The 20387-nt window shown below is 53.1% G+C and overlaps 1 protein-coding gene across 4 annotated transcripts in view; it reads right to left on the minus strand.

Annotated features, from left to right (window-relative positions):
- RBPMS2 (RNA binding protein, mRNA processing factor 2) overlaps nucleotides 1–19796 on the minus strand; it is a 39280-nt gene extending 19484 nt beyond the window's left edge. For 3 of the 4 annotated variants that reach the window (XM_073996030.1, XM_073996029.1, XM_005559785.4), the window contains exon 1: nucleotides 19160–19516. In XM_073996030.1, coding sequence (XP_073852131.1) covers nucleotides 19160–19246 — 87 coding nt within the window. In that variant the 5' untranslated portion in view covers nucleotides 19247–19516. Of the gene's footprint in view, nucleotides 1–19159; nucleotides 19517–19763 lie in introns of those variants that run through there. The other variant, XM_073996031.1, reaches the window with a different exon arrangement.
- Nucleotides 19797–20387: the final 591 nt, after the last annotated feature.

Raw genomic sequence — 20387 nt, forward strand, 5'->3', positions numbered from 1 at the left:
TACTTGTGAGAGCAATAAAATGCTGGCTTCATTTAGGGCTCCTGCATTTACCTGCACAAGGACCTCCCTCATCAAGTGCCATGAGTCACTTATTAAGGTTGTCTACTGAAACTGGATTGGGTCCAGGTCAGACTGAAGCTGGGAATGTGGGTGAGATGTCCTAAGGTGGTCACTAGAGTCTTTAGTTTTTCTCTTCCCCAGGGGAGGTAATGTCCGAAATACAAGACACATCACGGAGATCAGCTAGTTCAACCCCTTCGTTTTATAGATGGGGAAACTGAAGCCAAGAACAAGGTGACAAGGCAAGCTGACGGCACAGCCAGGATCCTTCAGCAATGGCAGGAACAGAGACATGCAGTTACTTCTCCAAGGTCCAGCCAACTAGTCTTGTGTCTCAGGCCAGTACTGGGGACTACCGTGGTACCTATGTCAGGGTAACAGGGCCTGACATTCAGGAAAACAGGTTGGATGCTCCAACCTGGGCAATATAGTAAGGCCCTATCCCCCCAAAAAAATCAGCCAGGCGTGCTGGAAGGCACCTGAAGTCTGAGCAACTCGGGAGGCTCAGGAGTGGGAGCATCCCTTGAGCCCAGGAATTCGCAGCTGCAGTGAGTCATGATCGCAACACTTGCATTCCAGCCTAGGGAACAGAGCAAGACTCTACCTCTAAAAAATAAAAATAAAAACTAAAATAAAAGGTTAGATGCAGCCAAGAATTCAGGCACCAACAGCTAGTTGATGACAAGAAGGAAAGCTCAACCAAAGAACTCATGTCCTGCCTATTGGGTTTAACTCATAGTAAACTCACGGGTTTATTACAAGAATTCAACACATACACAAAATGTTTTAAAGCATTTGAAGAGTGCATGGGGTGGTTCTCACAATCTCAGGCTGCTGGAAGGCACCAAACACATTCATGTGGGCCCTTCTCCTTCCATACTCTCATCCCTTCTGCAGAAGCATCCAGCAACTCAAAATGTGAAGAGCAACCATGGCCCTTCCAAAAAATCACCCTTATGGGAAGTAAGAGCAGAAATGCTGGGAGCACAGTCAGGTCCTCAGCACAGCTGGAAGGTACGCTTGTAGTCAGATGGAGCAGGTATAGGGGAGACCTGGGGAACGGATGGAGGATGATCCTGAGAACTCAGTCAAAGATACTTGTTGAGGAACAATCCTTCTGGTGGAACCTGCTGCAAGCAACAATATAGGCAAAGAACGTGGCCAGGGTTGAGTACCCATACAGAATACCACACACGTGGCTGTGTGGCTCTCATGACCCACCGGAGCAGACCCAGCCCTGCTGGACGTCCCAGTCAGTGCCAGGCATACCTAGGGGAACTGACCAACTTTTGGCACAACTGTGTATCTGCCCAGCAAAGCTTTGGGGGCACCCAGAGCTGCTCTTTTCTGAAGCAAGTCTTGCTGCTTATCTTCCCTCTAGAGTCACAGGAAGTGCCAGTGAGTGGGCTGTCACTCACTGGCACTTCCTGGAGTCCTCTAGGTCTTTGTTGCCAATTGTTTATAAGCCTGACTCCTTTGGGGAGAAGGGCCTGTGTGTTGTGTTCTTGAGCTCTTTCCCTCCAGCCAGTGCTAGACCTAGGGTGCCTAGGAGCTACCTATATTTATTTTTAAATAAAAATTAAACGTTTATTTTTATTTTTATTTATTTATTTTTTTTGAGATGGGGCATCACTGTGTGGTCTGGGCTGGTCTTGAACTCCTGGACTCAAGTCATCCTCCCGCCTCAGCCTCCCAAAGTGCTGGAATTATAGGTGTGAGCCACCTCACCCATCCTGAGCCACCTCTTGACCTCTCCCCACCTCCCTGGGAGGCCCCTCAGTCTCACTCTCAGCTCCAGCATCATAACTCAGTCCTGGGTCCTGGGGAAGGGGAGAGCAGCACCTGGGTGGCACAAGAAGTAGAGCTCCCCATCCTCAGCCTTGTTTCTGGAGGCCCCTGGAATGGGGAATCCCCTTCCAGTAGCAATAGGTCTAGAAGGAGCTTCTGGACCATGCTGTCTAATCCCACCACGACGGAGGAGCCTGCCCAAGCTGCGCAGGTCACCCAGCCCTCTCCTTCAGGAAGGTGTGAGCTGCAAACTGACATCCAAATGTTCTTCCTCCACAGCCCTCTCCAGCCCAGAGGTTAAGGGGTCATTTTTTAGAGAAGAGAAGTAGGAAGACGGGGCTCCAACAAACCCATTCCCATCTACATGTCGGTGATGTTCTTCCTTCAGACAAACTGACATTTGTTTCAGTATCTTCAGAAAAGACCAAATTAAACAACCCTTCAGGAGCAAAGTATCAGAAGCACCCAAGACACCAGCACAAATGCAGGCTTGTGTGGAAAGGGACTCAGCCTGTTTCTTTTTTCTTTTTTTAATTATTTTTTAATTTTTTTGAGATGGAGTCTTGCTGTCACCCAGGCTGGAGTGCAGTGGCACCATCTCAGCTCACTGCAACTTCTATTTCCCGTGTTCAAGCGACTCTCCTGCCTCAGCCTCCCGAGTAGCTATGACTACAGGATTGTGCCACCACGCCTGGCTAATTTTTGCATTTTTAGTAGAGACGGGTTTTTGCCATGTTGGCCAGGATGGTCTTGAACTCCTGACCTCAAGTGATCCGCCCACCTTGGCCTCCCAAAGTGCTGGGATTACAGGCGTGAGCCACCACGCCTGGCCTACTCGGCCTGTTTCTATCAGCTCAGGTAGTTGTCTCTCTTGGCCCTGGACACTGCCATAGGCAGACCTGGCATTCAAGCTGCTGCCACAAAAGGCCAGTGACCCGGACAGCAGATGCTTAGGGTCCGTCCTCCCAGGGCACACACAGGGCCCAGCTCACACGGGGGTCCTGCAGGAATAGGGAACAGGCTGGTGGGGGAGAAGGAGGGGCCAAAGCAGCTGAGCAAAGCCTCCATGAAGAGCAGGACTGGGACGCCGGGTTGGCCAGGAGTCACGACCATGGGGATCCCACACTTGGTGAGAAGTGGCTGCGGCCTGGCCGCTCACCAGAAACACGTCCCCCTCTGCAAGGGGAAGGACAAGCCCGACGCTGAGGGATCCAGCTTCTCAGATACTGTGACCATGAGGACAAGCTCCATAAGTGCTGGCTTTTATTAGCAATGTAAAAGGAAAAGGCAAACACTGTTTTCAAAAACAGTGGTAGGCTCAGGGATATTAAAGTCTCTTATGCTTTAAGTCTAGGGGACAAATCCCAGCCTTAGAATAGCCACGAAAGGACCACAGACACCAGGAACCACCACCTAAAAAACAGATCCTTCTCCGGATCACCTGAGGTCAGGAATTCTAGACCAGCCTGGCCAACATGGTGAAACCCCGTTCCCACTAAAAATACAAAAATCAGCCGGGCATGGTAGCGCACGCCTGTAATCCCAGCTACTCGGGAAGTTGAGGCAGGACAATCACTTGAACCCAGGAGACGGAGGTTGCAGTGAGCCGAGAGCACACCACTGCCCTCTAGCTTGGGCAAAAAGAGTAAACTCCATCTCAAAAAAAAAAGAAAGAAAACAGACCCTTCTCCACCACGGACACTGAGGCAAGAAACCACTGGAACCACTCCCCAATCTTCCCCACCTACAGACAACCCACCAACCCACCAGGAACTGTCACCCCTCGAGGCCATCTCTGGCCTTCTGTAATTTCCTGCCTCACAGTATTGGGACTTGGATAGAAGACACCCCAGGAAAATCTCACTGCAGGCAATAGAAATATCCTACAAAAAAAAAAAAAAAGACTTTTGCAGCAACCCTTTAGCATCTCTAAAAGTTAGAATTCAACCTGGAAAGGAAGAATTGTTTCAACTGCCCACTCACAACGTTCAAGTAACAAATGCGCGTGCTTCAGAAGTCCCCTACCCACTGCTTTGAGTGAGCTCTCCTGGAGTCATCTAGATGGAAAACACTACTTTGGGAAGGGGGTCAGAAGAGGAGGGAAATCCAAAAAGGGAAAAATGAGCCTCTTATAAGCCCCTCCCACATCCTTCCCCAACTCCCAGCCCTCAGCAGCAACCCAAATACAGAACATCTGAGCTGGAAGAAACCTTATTTTTAGACAAGGAAACCAGGGCCTAGGGGTCGAGCCAGTTGCTCGCAGTTACCGAGCATGTCAGAAACAGCCTGTGTCCCCAAGTGCCCAGCTCACGAGTGAATGCTCTTTTGCAGACCTTGATCTCACACCAACCCACTCAGACCCAGTGGCGCCAGCCCAAGCTACCCAGGAACAAGTGACCTTCAGCTTTTTTTTTTTTTTTTTTTGAGACAGGGTCTTGCTCTGTTTGTTCAGGCTGGAGTGCAGTGGCACAAACATGGCTCACTGCAGCCTTGATCTCCTGGACTCAAGCGATCCTCTTGCCTCAATCTCCTGAGTAACTGGGACCACAGGTGCATACCACAAAGCCCAGCTAATTTTTTTTTTTTTTTTTTTTTTTGAGACAGAGTCTCACTCTGTCGCCCAGGCTGCAGTGCAATGGCATGATCTTGGCTCACCGCAACCTCCGCCTCCGCCTCCTGGGTTCAAGTGATTCTCCTGCCTCAGCCTCCCAAATAGCTGGGATTACAGGCACCCACCACCATGCCCAACTAATTTTTGTAGTTTTAGTAGAGATGGGGTTCCACCATGTTGGCCAAGCTGGCCTCAAACTGCTGACCTCAAGTGATCCATTCGCCTCAGCCTCCAAAAGTGCTGGGATTACAAGCATGAGCCTCTGTGCCCAGCCCCCGGCTAATTTTTTAAGTTCGTGTAGAGTTGGGGTCTCACCATGTTGCCCAAGCTGATCTCGAATTCATGGGCTCAAGCGACCCTCCTGCAATCCCAAAGTGACTCATGCCTATAGTCCCAAAGTGCTGGGATTACAGGCGTGAGTCACTGCACCTGGCCTGGCCTTCGGCTCATGAGCACAGAGGACAGACACAGTATCTTGCAAAAGGTTGGGGTAGGTGTGATGGTGGCGGTGGCAGGGGAGTGGGGGGTGGTCCCACTGGATGATGCCATGGTGAGTCCTTCATGGTTACAGGCCAACGACAAGACTGAATGACAGACTGCCAACTCCCACAGCTGAGTGTGAGTGGCCTTGTGCCCCACTAGCTGCAGGGAGGTTGGGGGTGGGTGGCTGGAGCAGGGCCCAGCCATCCCTACCAGCCCAGACCACAGAGCACATGAGCTGCAGCCTACATTTCTAAGTTTACGGTTTTCCTGTTATAAAGACACTGAACAGGTTTTTAGAATTTGCTGCCATCATCGTCACACCCAGATCCGATCTGGCTCCCCCAAGGGAAAGAGACCCCATTGAGAACCAGGACACTGCACTCAGGGTCCAGCTCAGAAGACACCCGCTGACAAGACTTCAAACAAAACACAAAGAACCTCAAAACAACGTCAGGAAACCCAGGTTGAAGACCCAGCCCTGTCACCGGCCATGGCAGGTGGCTTTGTGGCCTTCTCTCGTCAGCCTCAGCTACAGGAGAGGAGACTTGCCTCAGGTCCCGTCACACACTGACACTCCATGACACCGGGCATTTTAAAGGGCAGTAGAAGAACATGACCGAGTCTCGGATAAGACTCAGTCACTGTCCTCCATCTGCTCAGAGCTTCAGTGACTCCTTCTGCCAACAAGAAGGCAAAGAAGTGGTGTGAACAAAGAGAAGGGGACAGAGCTGGAAGTCAGGAGCCAGCTCGGGGCCCTAGACCAAGCTGGGCCTGGGAGCTTGAGGGGCGTCTCTGCAGAGCCAATGTTAGGGCTGCTGAACAGAAACCTCAGGGCAGTCACACCCTTGGTGTGGTCTTGGGGTGGGGTGGGAGTGTTTTGGGGAATTGGGTCCTGCCTGGGTCCCGCGCTTAGGCTTGGCACCAGCAGGTTGCTCTTACGCCTCCCACAGGAAAGAAGGCCCTCTGAGTATGGCCACTTGACGTGAGGTGGATGGAATGTGGCGACACGGCCCGCAGACCCAGGACTTATAAGGCTCTGAATAACGACACAGGGGAAGACAGCAAGCAGCACACAGCCAAACACTGGATGTGAACCTAGATCCACACACTTCACAACATGTTTCCCATGCTTCCTGCAAGGAGCTCTGAGGTGGCTCAGCTACCCAGGCAAGGACCATGCCCAGATCCCCTTCCAAGAAGCCCCCATCTAGAGGATACTTGGCCCCGGAGTTTACCAGTGTCACCACAGCCTGACCTAGTATAGTAAGGACAAGTCCCAGGTTCAGGTGGGATCTGGTGTTCTGCCTGCCCCTGCTATCCTAACTCTTGCCCCAAATTCCATGTTATCAGGGCTTGCCTATAAGGCCCCATCCTGGGCTGCACCTTGTAGTTTCATTCCTTTACACAAACCATCAGCAGGCAAAGCTCACAGTCCTTTGAGCAACAGGTAGAACAGGTATGGGGTCCCCATTTTACAGATGCAGAGATTAGTTCAGGGATCAGGTGCCTGGCTGGCCAGTGGCAGAGCTGAGGCTCAAGTCCAAGTTGTCTGAAAAGTTTGGGGCTCTTCCCCATAATGTGTGATGTGTCCTAGACTTCCAACTGTGTGTGTGTGTAGGGGCTGGGGAAACAGAGACTAGGGGGAACTGAGCCAGGGTGAAAAGTTCTCTCAAAGGAGGGACAGGGCTGGGCATCTTTAAGGCGGCTTCAGACCTCATTCTCCAAGCCACTTCCAGCCCCAGGAAGAGAAGGCTTAATGTCGCAGGAACACACCTGGTCAAAGCCTGTCGTGTGCACTTCACCTACACCTCATTTAGGGAACTAGACCAAACAGAGAATGAGCTGTGCTTGCAAACTTGGTGTCAGGGCAGGCTGGCTGAAGCAAGCTTTCCATCAGGCTTCAGACAGAGCCAGGGGCCAGGACTTGGCTTTCGGAGGCAAAGTTCACTGGGCACCCCGGCATGGAAGCCTCCCAGGCCCACCCACCTCCTGCAGCCTTCTTGGTGTTGTGTAGCCAGCTAACAGGGATCTACTGCCTGCCTGTGTGCCTGGCAAGGGTTGCAGTTGCCACCACTGCCATACAATACCTCACAGAAGGGACTAGATTCAAGGCATTGGGCTAGAGGACTCCTACACCCCTCACTGCCAGCTCCTAAATCAATACCTCCAAAAAAAGCATATGATGCTATGCTGGCATGAACACACGGCCCCGAGCCCACCACACCTAGCCCATCACTTGACAAAGGCAAATGAAACCTGACAGGAGAGATGTTTCCTAACATGATGCTCCTGTCAGGAGAATGTTTCTGTTCAGAGGTAGAAGCTGCTTCTGCAACCTGCATTCTGGTTTGCAGCTCCCTGCCACAAACATAGTAGGACCCTCCATTGCAAGCTGTGCCTGGATATGGCCATGACTGTACATCAAGAACAAGAGGCCGGGCGCGGTGGCTCACGCCTGTAATCCCAACACTTTGGGAGGCCGAAGCGGGCGGATCACGAGGTCAAGAGATCAAGACCATCCTGGCTAACACAGTGAAACCCCGTCTCTACTAAAAAAATATAAAAAATTAGCTGGGCGTGGTGGCGGGCACCTATAGTCCCAGCTACTTGGGAGGCTGAGGCAGGAGAACGGCGTGAACCCGGGAGGTGGAGCTGACAGTGAGCTGAGACGGTGCTACTGCACTCCAGCCTGGGTAACAAAGCGAGACTCCATTTCAAAAAAAAAAAAAACAAAAAAACAAACAAAAAAAACAAGAACTGGCCAGGTGCAGTGGCTCACGCCTGTAATCCCAGCACTTTGGGAGGCCAAGGTGGGTGGATCGCCTGAGGACAGGAGTTTGAGACCAGCCTGGCCAACATGGTGAAACCCCGTCTCTACTAAAAATAAAAAAAATTAGCCAGGCATGGCGACGTGCGCCTGTAATCGCAGCTACTCGGGAGGCTGAGGCAGGAGAATTGCTTGAAGCAGGGAGGTGGAGGTTGCAGTGAGCCTCCACCTCGGGCCACTACACTCCAGCCTGGGTGACAGAGCGAGACTCCGTCTCAAAAAAAAAAAAAAAAAAACATTAGCCAGGGGCCGGGCATGGTGGCTCACTCCTGTAATCCCAGCGCTTTGGGAGGCCGAGGCGGGCAGATCAGGAGGTCAGGAAATCAAGACCATCCTGGTCAACATGCGGAAACCCCGTCTCTACTAAAAATACAAAAATTGGCCAGGGGCGGTGGCTCACGCCTGTAATCCCAGCACTTTGGGAGGCCAAGATGGGAGGATCACGAGGTCAGGAGATTGAGACCATCCGGGCTAACATGGTGAAACCCCATCTCTACTAAAAATTTAAAAAAATTAGCTGGGCGTGGTGGCGGGCGCCTGTAGTCCCAGCTACTCGGGAGGCTGAGGCAGGAGAATGGCATGAACCCACAAAGGGGGAGGTTGCAGTGAGCTGAGATTGCGCCACTGCACTCCAGCCTAGGCAACAGAGCAAGATTCCGTCTCAAAAAAAAAAAAAAAGAAAAATACAAAAATTAGCCAGGCGTGTTGGTGTGCACCTGTAGTCCCAGCTACTGTAAAATCCCTTGAACCCAGGAGGTGGAGGTTGTAGTGAGACGAGATCACACCACTGCACTCCAGCCTGGTGACAGAACAAGACTCCATCTCAAAAAAAAAAAAAAAAGAATTAGCCAGGCATGTGGCGTGTACCAGTGATCTCAGCTACTCAGGATGCTGAAGCTAGGGGACTGCTTGAGCCCAGGACTCGAGGCTACATTGAGCCATAATCATGCCACTACACTCCAGCCTGGACAATGAAGCAAGATCCTGTGTCAGGAAAAAGAAAAAAAGGACCAGTCTAGGCAAAAGTTGGAAGGTGCAGAGCCTTTTCATCAACAGTTCTTCAAAAATGGGCCAGGCGCAGGGGCTCACGCCTGTAATCTCAGCGCTCTGGGAGGCCGAGGTGGGTGGATTACTAGGTCAGGAGTTCAAGACCAGCCTAGCCAACATGGCAAAATTCTATCTCTACTAAAAACACAAAAAATTAGCCAGATCGTTTCTCTGCCTTTTGGCTAAGATTAAGTGTGAAAAATTAGCTGCGTGTGGTGGTAGGTGCCTGTAATCCCAGCTACTCAGGAGGCTGAAGCAGGAGAATCGCTTGAACCCGCGAGGCAGAGGTTGCAGTGAGCTAAGACTGAGCCACTGCACTCCAGCCTGGCAACAGAACAAGACTCCGTCTCAAAAAACAAAAAAGAAATGGTCTCAGCTCCTATGCCAGTATCCTCTCCTAGTTCCCCGCCCCCACCTGCACTAAAAGCGTAAGATAGTTGGGGAGGGGGAGGTCAGTTAACCACAAAGAAGGGCTAAGTACTCCAGACTTCTGCCATGGCCTGGTCCAAGTCAGGCCCTGCCCGTCCTCCCTGGAGGTTGGAGGCGGCCTTGATAGCTTGTGACAGTCAAGAGCCTCTGCTCAGTTGGCCGTGAGTGATTGACAGCCAAGGCAGATGGGCCTAGGCAAACGCTCCCACCACGCCCAGGCTCTGCTGCACTCCAGAGGCCTCCAACGCTGATACAGCCACCAGTGCACTCTTCAGGAAGGGAAGGCCCAACAATCCTGCCACCTGTCTAGTGTTGGCACGTATCAGAGGTAACCATACTCTCTCCATCAAAGGGTGGAATGCAGGAAGCAGCAGAATACAAGGAGGCCAAGCCGGTGCCTGGGCAGGCAGTGGACGGGTTCTGGCATATGAAGCCTCATGGGTTGCCCACAGTTCCCACTTAATGGTGGCATTTTTTTTTTTTTTTGAGATGGAGTCTCACTCTGTTGCCCAGGCTGGAGTGCAGTGGCACAATCTCAGCTCACTGCAAACTCCGCCTCCTGGGTTCCCTCCATTCTCCTGCCTCAGCTTCCCAAGTAGCTGGGACTACAAGCACCTGTCACCATGCCCGGCTAATTTTTTTTTTCTTTTTTTCGTATTTTTAGTAGAGATGGAGTTTCACCATGTCAGCCAAGATGATCTTGATCTCCTGACCTCGTGATCCACCCACTTCGGCCTCCCAAAGTTCTGGGATTACAGGTATGAGCCACTGTGCCTGGCCTGTTTTTGTTTTTTGAGACCAAGTCTCACTCTGTCGCCTCTCAGCTCACTGCAACCTCCGCCTCCCAAGTTTAAGCAATTCTCCTGCCTCGGTCTCCTGAGTAGCTGGGATTACAGGTGTGCACCACCATACCCGGCTAATTTTTGTATTTTTAATAGGGACAGGGTTTCACCACGTTGCCCAGGCTGGTCTCGAACTCCTGGGCTCAAGTGATCTGCCCATCTCAGTCTCCTAAAGTGCTGGAATTACAGGCGTGAGCCACCGTGTTTTTTTTGTTTTTTACTTTTTCTGTTTGTTTGTTTAAGACAGGGTCTCTCACTCTATCATCCAGGCTCAAGTGCAGTGGTGGGATAGTGGCTCATTGCAGCCTCGACTTCCCGGGCTCAAGCGATCCTCCCACCTCAGCCTCCTGAGAGGCTGAGACTACAGGCGTGTGCCAACATGCCCAGCTAGGCAGCATCGTTTCTGAAGTGTAGGGGACAGGTTCTGCCCCACTGCCTCATTATTTTGCCAGAGGCATGTGGATCCTTCTGGGGCAGCCATGGGCGGATGACAGAGGAAGTGACATGACACCAGATGCTGCTGCCCATAACCAATGCCAGAGCAGATCCAGTACCCAGCTCTGTAGTTCAGTTCTGGGTAATCTTGGACCAGGAGCTCAGCACTCAGGGCAGGTGGGACTCACTCTGCCTCCAGTTCTCAGGAGTGTCCTGAGGACCCGTGGGATAAAAGGGTTGAGAGCATGAGAGCCAAGCAAAGGCTCAGCATCCACAAGCCATGGCTTCCTCTACTTACAGCACTTGTCAGTCCCACCCTGGACATGGGGAGGAGAGGAAGCCAGCATGTCCCAGCCTTGAGTGGGATTTTTTTTTTTCTTTTGAGACAAGGTCTCGCTCTGTCACCCAGGCTGGAGTGCAGTGTGGCATAATCTCAGCTCACTGCAACCCCTGCCTCCCAGGTTCAAGCCATTCTCCCACCTCAGCCTCCTGAGTAGCTGGGACTACAGGCATGCACCACCACACCCAGCTAATTTTTTGTTTTTGTAAGGACGGGGTTTAATCACGTTGCCCAAGCTGGTCTTGAACTCCTGGGCTCAAGTGATCCTCCTGCCTTGGCCTCTTAAAATGCAGGGGATTACAGGCATGAGTCAAAGTACCTGGCTGGCCTCCGTGAGTGGGATACAAGCCGGTTCTCTCTGGGGCAGACTAAACAGGCTGCCCATATGTGGAAAAGAAAGAGACAAGGAGACACAAAAGAATGCCCCCCAGAATATCAGCCAAATGGCTCTTTAGAGCAAGAATCATTTCTTTAGTTAAAATGCCCAAAGCAAAGGGTAGTGGAGGACTATGTGAAAGCAGTCACCCCCAGGTACAGGAAATAAGGAAGTGTGCCATTTGTAGAGAATTTAAAATAAAACTGCTTGGGCTTGGCAACTCACATCTGTATTTCCAGCAGTTTAGGAGGCAAGGCAGGACAATCACTTGAGGCCACAAGTTCGAGACCAGCCTGGGCAGCAAAGCAGACACTGTCTTTATAAAAAATTAAAAGGGGCCAGGTGCAGTGACTCACACCTATAACTCAACACTTTAGAAGGCCAAGGAAGACGGATCACCTAAGGTCAGGAGTTCGAGACCAGCCTGCCAACATGGTGAAACCTCATCTCTACTAAAAATACAAAACTTAGATGGGTGTGGTGGCAGGTGCCTATAATCCCAGCTATTCGGGAGTATGAGGCAGGAGAATCACTTGAACCCGAGAGGCGGAGATTGCAGTGAGCTGAGATCGTGCCACTGCACTCCAGCCTGGGCAACGAAGCAAGACTCTATCTCGGGGGGGAAAAAAAATTAGCCGGGCATGGTGCTTGTAGTCCCACCTACTAGGGAGGCTGAGGTGGGAAGATCATTTGAGCCCAGGAGATCGAGGCTGCAGTGAGCTATGATCATGCCACCGCACTCCAGCCTGGGCGACAACGAGACCCCATTTATTTTATTTTTTATTTATTTATTTATTTTTATTTATTTATTTTTTTGAGACGGAGTCTCGCTCTGTCGCCCAGGCTGGAGTGCAGTGGCGCGAGTTTGGCTCACTTCAAGCTCCGCTTCCCGGGTTCACGCCATTCTCCCGCCTCAGCCTCCAGAGTAGCTGGGACTACAGGCACCCGCCACCACGCCCGGCTAATTTCTTTTTTTGTATTTTTAGTAGAGACGGGGTTTCACCGTGTTAGCCAGGATGGTCTGGATCTCTTGACTTCGTGATCCACCCGCCTTGGCCTCCCAAAGTGCTGGGATTATAGGCGTGAACCACTGCGACTGGCCGAGACCCCATTTACTAAAAAAAGAATTTAAGGCCGGGTGCCGTGGATCATGTCTGTAATCCCAGCACTTTGGGAGACCAAGGAGGGTGGATCACGAGGTCAGGAGTTTGAGACCAGCCTGACCAACGTGGTGAAACCCTGCCTCTGCTCAAAAAAAAAATACTCATCCTGGCTAACATGATGAAACCACGTCTCTACTAAAAAATACAAACAGGCCAGGCGCAGTGGCTCACGCCTGTAATCCCAGCACTTTGGGAGGCCGAGACGGGCGGATCACGAGGTCAGGAGATCGAAACCATTCTGGCTAACACGGTGAAACCTCGTCTCTACTAAAAATGCAAAAAATTAGCTGGGCGTGGTGGTGGGCGCCTGTAGTCCCAGCTACTTGGGAGGCTGAGGCAGGAGAATAGTGTGAACCCGGGAGGCAGAGCTTGCAGTGAGCCGAGATCGCGCCACTGCACTCCAGCCTGGGTGACAGAGCAAGACTCCGTCTCAAAAAAAAAAATACAAACAATTAGCCAGGCGTGGCAGCGGGCACCTATAGTCCCAGCTACTTGGGAGGCTGAGGCAGGAGAATGGCATGAACCTGGGAGGCGGAGCTTGCAGTGAGCTGAGATCGCACCACTGCACTCCAGCCTGGGAGACAGAGCGAGATTCCATCTCAAAAAATAAATAAATAAATAATAAAAATAAAAAATAAAATAAAACTGGCTTGGTTTATTATCTTCGTGCAACGACAACTCTAAAGAGTATCTGTGCCATCCTGGCTAACACGGTGAAACCCCGTCTCTACTAAGAAATACAAAAAACTAGCCGGGCAAGGTGGCAGGCGCCTGTAGTCCCAGCTACTCGGGAGGCTGAGGCCGGAGAATGGCGTGAACCCGGGAGGTGGAGCTTGCAGTGAGCTGAGATCCGGCCACTGCACTCCAGCCTGGGCTACAGAGCGAGACTCCGTCTCAAAAAAAAAAAAAAAAAAGAATATCTGTGATAAAAGGCTCCTCCTAGCAGGGGCTGACAGCCCCCATCACCCGTCTTGGGATGCCACCAACAACCCAAAGGAAACTAGTCCGGAGTCAGTCTCTGGGTTTCTGGTTGGCATCACCCAAAACTCAGCCGTTAGAAACTTTAGTTGCAGATACCTGGCTGGGCATGGTGGCTCACACCTGTAATCCCAGCACTTTGGGAGGCCGACGTGGACCAATCATGAGGTCAAGAGTTCGAGACCAGCCTGACCAACACAGTGAAACCCCATCTCTACTAAAAATACAAAAATTAGCTGGGTGTAGTGGTGCACGACTATAATCCCAGCTACTCAGGAGGCTGGGGCAGGAGAATCGCTTGAACCGGGAGGCGGAGGTTGCAGTGAGCCCAGATCGCACCACTGCATTCCAGCCTGGGTGACAGGGCAAGACTCCATCTCAAAAAAAAAGAAAATTGCAGATACCTTTTCTCCCCCACCTTCAAGTCTCACCAAAATCCCTAATATAAAACACAATAGCAGGTATACTGCATGGTTAAGAGTAAACTCTGGGTTCAAATCCCAACCTCCCCCACTTAATAGCTACAAGAAAGTTATTTAACCTCTCTGTGCCTCACTTTCCTCATTTATGAAATGGTGATAATAATGTAAGTACTTCATAATACTCTTACAAAGATTAAATTAAGAGTTAAAATGGTGCAGTACATATAACAATGCCTGGCATAAATACAATATACAGGTTCACTATTATTAGTACAGCCTCTCCCTTAGATTACTTAGGCAGAGGGGACACATCCATGATAACTCCCAGGGAGGAGGGGAACCTGACCTCCTACTGCTATCTGCCTGGCCCTTCTTCTAGGTGAGTGTCCAGAAACAGAGAAGCCTCGCTTCCCTTATATTCAAAAAAAGCCGCAGACCAAGATGTCCCAGACGCTTTCAAATGCTATTGATGTTAAAGAAAAGGGAGGTGCCCAAATAGCACACTGGATCTAGGAATTACCTCGCAATCATCTAGAGTGCCTTTCCCCCACCTCCCACGCCCCCCTCCCTGTTCCATCCACACAAGTCTAAGCACCTGTTCACCCACATCTCAGGGAGGGCTGACCTCAAGGCACCCAATGGTCCCAGGGCCCTGGCTGCTGCCTGACACCCCTCTGAGGACACATGATGGGCTCTAGGGTACCAGGCCTGTAAGAAGCAGGCCTGTCCCAGACACACTGGGATGAGGTGGAGGGAAGGGCCAAGCCCCTCAGGTCAAACTGTAGTCCCCTTAGCTGCCATTAACCCCTGCCTTTCTATAGCTTACCGTTAAGCTGGCAAAAACTTTTTTAACTCTTAGAAACTTATATCCTCCCTCAACCCAATAGTATAAATACCACTCTCCCTCTTCCAGTGTGCCTCCTAGTTAAAAATTACTCTAACAATCTCCAAACTCATCAAGTTGTATACACTAAACATACAGCCTTATATATGCCAATCATACCTCAAAAAAGCGGTTTTTAAAAATTACTATAACTTGGCCAGGCGCGGTGGCTCACGCCTGTAATTCCAACACTTTGGGAGGCCGAGGCGGGCGGATCACGAGGTCAGGAGATGGAGACCATCCTGGCTAACACGATGAAACCTCGTCTCTACTAAAAATACAAAAAAATTAGCCGGGCGTGGTGGCGGGCACCTGTAGCCCCAGCATCTCGGGAGGCTGAGGCAGGAGAATGGCGTGAACCTGGGAGGTAGCGGAGCATCTCGGGAGGCTGAGGCAGGAGAATGGCGTGAACCTGGGAGGTAGCGGAGCTTGCAGTGAGCGGCGATCTCGCCACTGTACTCTAGCCTGGGCGACAGAGCAAGACTCCATCTCAAAAAAAGAAAAAAAAATTACTATAACTTAATATCACCTTGTACCGTTAGTTGTCCCTCGATATTTGAGGGAGACTGGTTCCAGGGTTCCCCCTTGGATATCAAAATATCCCGATGTTCAAGTCCCTTATATAAAACATGTATATAACCTATGCACAGGCCGGGCACAGTGGCTCATGTCTGTAATCTCAGCACTTTGGGAGGCCAAGCTGGGTGGACCACCTGAGGTAAGGAGTCGAAGACCAGCCTGGCCAACATGGTGAAACCCCATCTCTACTAAAAATACAAAAATTAGCCAGGCATGGTGGTGTGCACTTGCAATCCTGGAGGCTGAGGCAGGAGAATCACTTGAACCTGGGAGGAGGAGGTTGCAGTGAGCCGAGATCGTACCACTGCACTCCAACCTGGGCAACAGAGTCTGTCTCAAAAACAAAAAAAGGATGGGCACGGTGGCTCAGGCCTGTAATCCCAGAACTTTGGGAGGCTGAGGTGGGCAGATCACCTGAGGTCAGGAGTTCAAGACCAGCCTGGCCAACATGGTGAAATTCCGTCTCTACTAAAAAAACAAAAATTACCCAGGTATGGTGGCGGGCGCCTGGAATCCCAGCTACTAGGGAGGCTGAGGCAGGAGAATTTCTTGAACCTGGGAGGCGGAGGTTGCAGTGAGCTGAGATCGCGCCATTGCACTCCAGCCTGGGTGACAAATGAAACTCCCCTTCAAAAAAATTTAAAAAAAGAAAAATCTATGCACATTTTCTGGATACTTTAACTCATCTCTAGATTACTCACAATACCTAATACAATGTGAATGCTATGTAAATAGTTGTTATATTTATTTGTATTATTTTTGATTATTGTATTTTTTATCTACAACTGGATTTGTGGATGGGGAACTCATAGATACGGAAGGCCAACAGGAAGCAAGGTCTCCACTTTCAAAATAAAAATCACACTTACCCCTCCTCAGAGACACGGTAACTACCCAGTTATCCCTTGAGAATCACTAAGACAGGACATGTTTAGGTCGGAAGTTTGGCAGCACTGACACAGCCTGCCCTGGGCAGGTTCATGTACTGTATTACCTCACGTGGTCTCCAGCTCCAGCCAAGACTTACCTGCAGGACAGCGGAGCGTCTAGATTGGGAGGGATATTCAGCTCCTCCCCTTAATTCCCTACTGCCCTCCTTAGCTTTCAAAGGGTATCAAAGCTCTGAACACATCTTCCCAAGTGGCAGGAAAATGCCAATTTTCCCATAATCCCACAGTCATTACTGCCCTAAACCCAAACTTTCATTATGGCTGCATTGCCTGATATTGCTGCAATATAGCAAACTCCAGGTAGTCACCCAAACAAGCCATGTGGTTACACAAACCTACCCCCTCACTTACACATGTGACCCCCTCCTCTTGGAATGCCTTTTCCACCCCCCCAGGTCTAACCTGGCTCCTCCTACTCACTCACATGTCTGTGAAGGCTGACCTCTAATCTCTCAGGAGCACCATGGTACCATGTGCTGATTGCCTTTATTTTATCTACCATTGCATTTCACATACCACCACTTCCTGGCAAGTCCTTCTCACCTCCTAGGCTGAGAATTATTCCCTTCTATCCTTAACCCCTGGGTCCAGAAAGAGAACTTAATGGGTATGACATGGATAAAGCCTATAGGTAAGGCAGGCAAGCAGGCAGAGTTAAGGCTATCCAAAGCAGTTCAGGACAGGCAGCCCCACTGATAACTCCCAGAACCATGAAAATACACTCCCTTCTCCAGTGACCCAGCACCTCTAGGAATTGAGGTCTTATGGTGTGCAGCAGCATTCCTTGGTTTCCTGGGCTTGCTCTCGCTAGTCTCCAATAGTTGACTGGGAAGAGCCTGCCTGAGTCAGCCATGGGAGTAAACCACCACTGCTAACATTGATTCTCCAGATGGTGGCTCTTAGGGGTTGCAGAACTGACTGCCTAGGGAGCATCTAAACTACAGGGAGGATTCCAGTTCCAGCCTACACCACCAATCCAAGATGGAGCCACCAGCAGAGGAGCTCATGGCCCACTATTCAGAAGACTAGGCCAGGGCTTGGGCGACAACCCTTTCCCTTACCAGACCAGACAGACACTGGGCTCCAGGAGACCCTCAGAACCCTTCGTTTTGGACCTCTGCTAAATGCGAGCCCACCATGCCCTTTCGCAAGTGCATTCACTTTAAACCACCATAGGGCCGCAGGCCATCTCAATCCCCAAGGAGAAATGGTAGGGATTTCACTTTTTGAAGATCCTGCCCTCTTTCCCAGAAAAGGTACTTAGAAAGGAGTGGCTAAAACCTCAAACGCTTTTTTCAAGACTTTAGAATGGCCACATGGGTCACCCTTCTCACCCAACAGCAGTGGGTCTGAGAGTTTGTCCAGTTACTGCCTCTTGGGCAGTGTGAAGTCCCCACTGAAGTCGACCCTTTAGCAGAAGTGGGGTTCTGGGTCCCCACCCAGCTTCATAAGAGACATGCTCTCCCCCAGTTTCAGCCCATGGCAGGGGGCCAAGCAGAGACTCCAAGTATGCTAGCAACCCTGTCACCCTCCTCAACTGTCAAGGGAGATTCTGAACAGCCAGGTAGAGTCAGGATGGGGGCAAGATCCCCAAAGCCAAGGGCCGGTTGGCATCAAGGTACAAGGAGGGCAAGGCGGAGCCCAAACAAACCCACCACACTCAAACCATTAGCGGACAGATGTCACAGCTGTATATTCTTCCCTTCCCCTTCCGCCAAAAAGTGGGGATCCAGACCTAGATTCTCATCGACTGGGGCTAGCTGAAGGTCTCTGAATTGCCGAGTGGGAGCCGACGGCGCTTAGCCCAGCCCAGCCCAGCCGAGGACCACCGGCGCCATTCTGCACCAACCCCTCAGCACAAGGGGAGGAGGCAACACCAGTCCACACCAGGGGCTCTGCGGTTTTTCCCCCAGGCCAAGGGGAAGGACGCCCAAGGTGGATAACCAGCCTTTGGTTTCCTGGGCGAGAACACGCCAGGGCAGGGGCAGGAAGGGTCTCTCACCCCTGGAATGACGCAGCAGAGGCCAGAGGCCCTGCGAAGCCTGTCCCCTTTCACTCCAGTTCTTGTCTCCGGCAGCCTAGCTCCTCGTCCCTATTCACTGATAGCTTTGAGGCTTTTATCCAGCACCCCACCCCGCACACACATCCTCCCTACCATCCATTAACCACCCAGCTGCTGGCAGTTCCACCGAGCCGCCTCACACTCCCTCCCTTTCGCACATGGCCGGTGGACGACATGATCTCGCCCCTCCTGGCAGGATCCCACCCAGGCCAGCTTTGGGGTCCTGGCTTGGCTGCCAGGACAAACCCAGAGAGAAGAGAAGGAGGAACTGAGTGTCTTTAGTCATCTCCTTCCAAACTAATTAAATTGTGGGCTCACCTCTGCTAAAGCCCAGGTTCTGGGGCTGTGAAGAAAGCCCGCCCACCCCCATGACAACAGCTCGCGTGAACCGAGAAGCCGGCCAGTCGGCCGGCCCAAGCCTCCAAGGTCACGGGGAGGGGGTCAGGGTGGAAAAGGCAGTGGAGTGAGGGTGCTGCCCTCGGGCCGTGCTAATCCCGCTCAGCTCCGTGCCGCCGAGGCGCGGTCCTGGCCACGCGGGAGGTGCGCCCTCGGAGGAGGGCGGCGAGCAGGTCCGGGGTGGGGAGCCAGGGGCGCGCGGGCGGCAGGCGTGGAACGGACGCGGCGCCTCTCGCCCACTGCGGGACGCCCGGACGGCGGCCGGCGCGCGCGGCCCGCCTCAAGCCCGAGAGGGCGGGGAGACAATGCCTGTCCGGCGGGGCAGTCCAGGCCGCACGCCCCCGCCCGCGGACACGGGCCGCTCCTCCCCGGGCGAGAGGCAGCGGCGGGAAGGCGCTGGGAGCGATGGCCACCCCGGCCCCGCTCGCCCTCTCCAGAGCCCGCCTCGCGTGCGCTTCACCCGGCAAGTCCCGGGGCCACAGACCCACCTCCTCCTCCAGGGCGCCGCCGGAGCCCGCGCTGGAGCCGGTGCTGGTGCTGCCGCCGTGCTCGCCGTCCGGCTTCAGGTTGCTCATGGTGCGGGGGAGGGGGCGGCGGGAAGGAACGCGAGGGCGAGCGCAGCGCCGGCCCCGCGGGGAGTGGGAAGGGGCGCGGGGAGAGGTGCGCTCGCGGGTGCGGAGCGGGTGGCGGGGGACCCGCGGGGCGGTGAGAGGGGCAGCAGCCGCGTCGGGCCAGGGTCACATTAAGTTTGGCGGGTGCAGGAGGTGAGGAGGGGGTGCGGCGGGGGAGGCAGTGGGAGCTGGAGCGGCCGCCGCCTCCGCCTTTTCACTGCGACCGGCGAGTGCGCCCGCGGCGGCGGCGGCGGCGGCGGCGGCGGCGGGGGGCGGGCGCCAGGGGAGGGGGCGGGCGCCGGGCGGTGGCGGGGGGCGGGGGCCGGAACCGGCCTCAGCTGGGGCCCGGCCAGCCCCCTCCCCCGCCTGCCGCACGGTCTCCGGGGGAACGCGCAGCCAATCCCCACCGCCCACCACGGGCTCGCCCCGGTCCCGGCCGCGGCGCGCCGGCCTCCGGCCGGGCCTTTCCCCTCTCTCTTGCCTGGGTCAGCGCTCTCACTCTCTCCTCTTCCCCCGCTCCCTTCTCCACGGCAAGTTTTTAAACTTTGATGAACTCGCCCAGCGAACTTTCTTAAAGGGGCCGCGCGCTGCGCGCCCCAGCCCGCAGGAGGTGGAGCCCAGTGCCCGGCACCCAGCGCCCCAGTCTCTGGACGGCCCTGCCCTGGCGGCCTCGCGCTTGGGACGCCCGCAGCGAGGTTTCCGGGCCGTCGACTCCCCTTGTATCTTGACCTGCGGTTTTGGGGTGTCCAACGCACTCATTTTGCCCCCAAATCCAGTCGCCCAGACATCAGCTCCGGGGAGCCGGGTTCTGCGGATGATGGCCGGGGGAGGGGGTTGGGAGACACCTGGGCTTTGGCCGGGGCTGGGCGCTGTTTTGCTGAGTGACCTTGAGGAAATCACTTCCCCTCTCTGGCCTCAGGCTCCCAGCCCAGAGGGTGGGACTTAGGATCTCAAACTCCCTTCCCCTCCCAGTCACTATCTGAATAGGACTTAGGTGGGGAGTCGAGTGTTGGGACCCTAATGGTCATTAGATAGGGGTGCCTCGAATGACCAAGAAGGTTCTGTTGCCCACCTTGCCCTCAACACGCCTGGCTTTCGGGTCTTC

This window comes from Macaca fascicularis, chromosome 7 (assembly GCF_037993035.2).
Source record: "Macaca fascicularis isolate 582-1 chromosome 7, T2T-MFA8v1.1".
NCBI classification, from domain to species: Eukaryota; Metazoa; Chordata; class Mammalia; order Primates; family Cercopithecidae; genus Macaca; species Macaca fascicularis.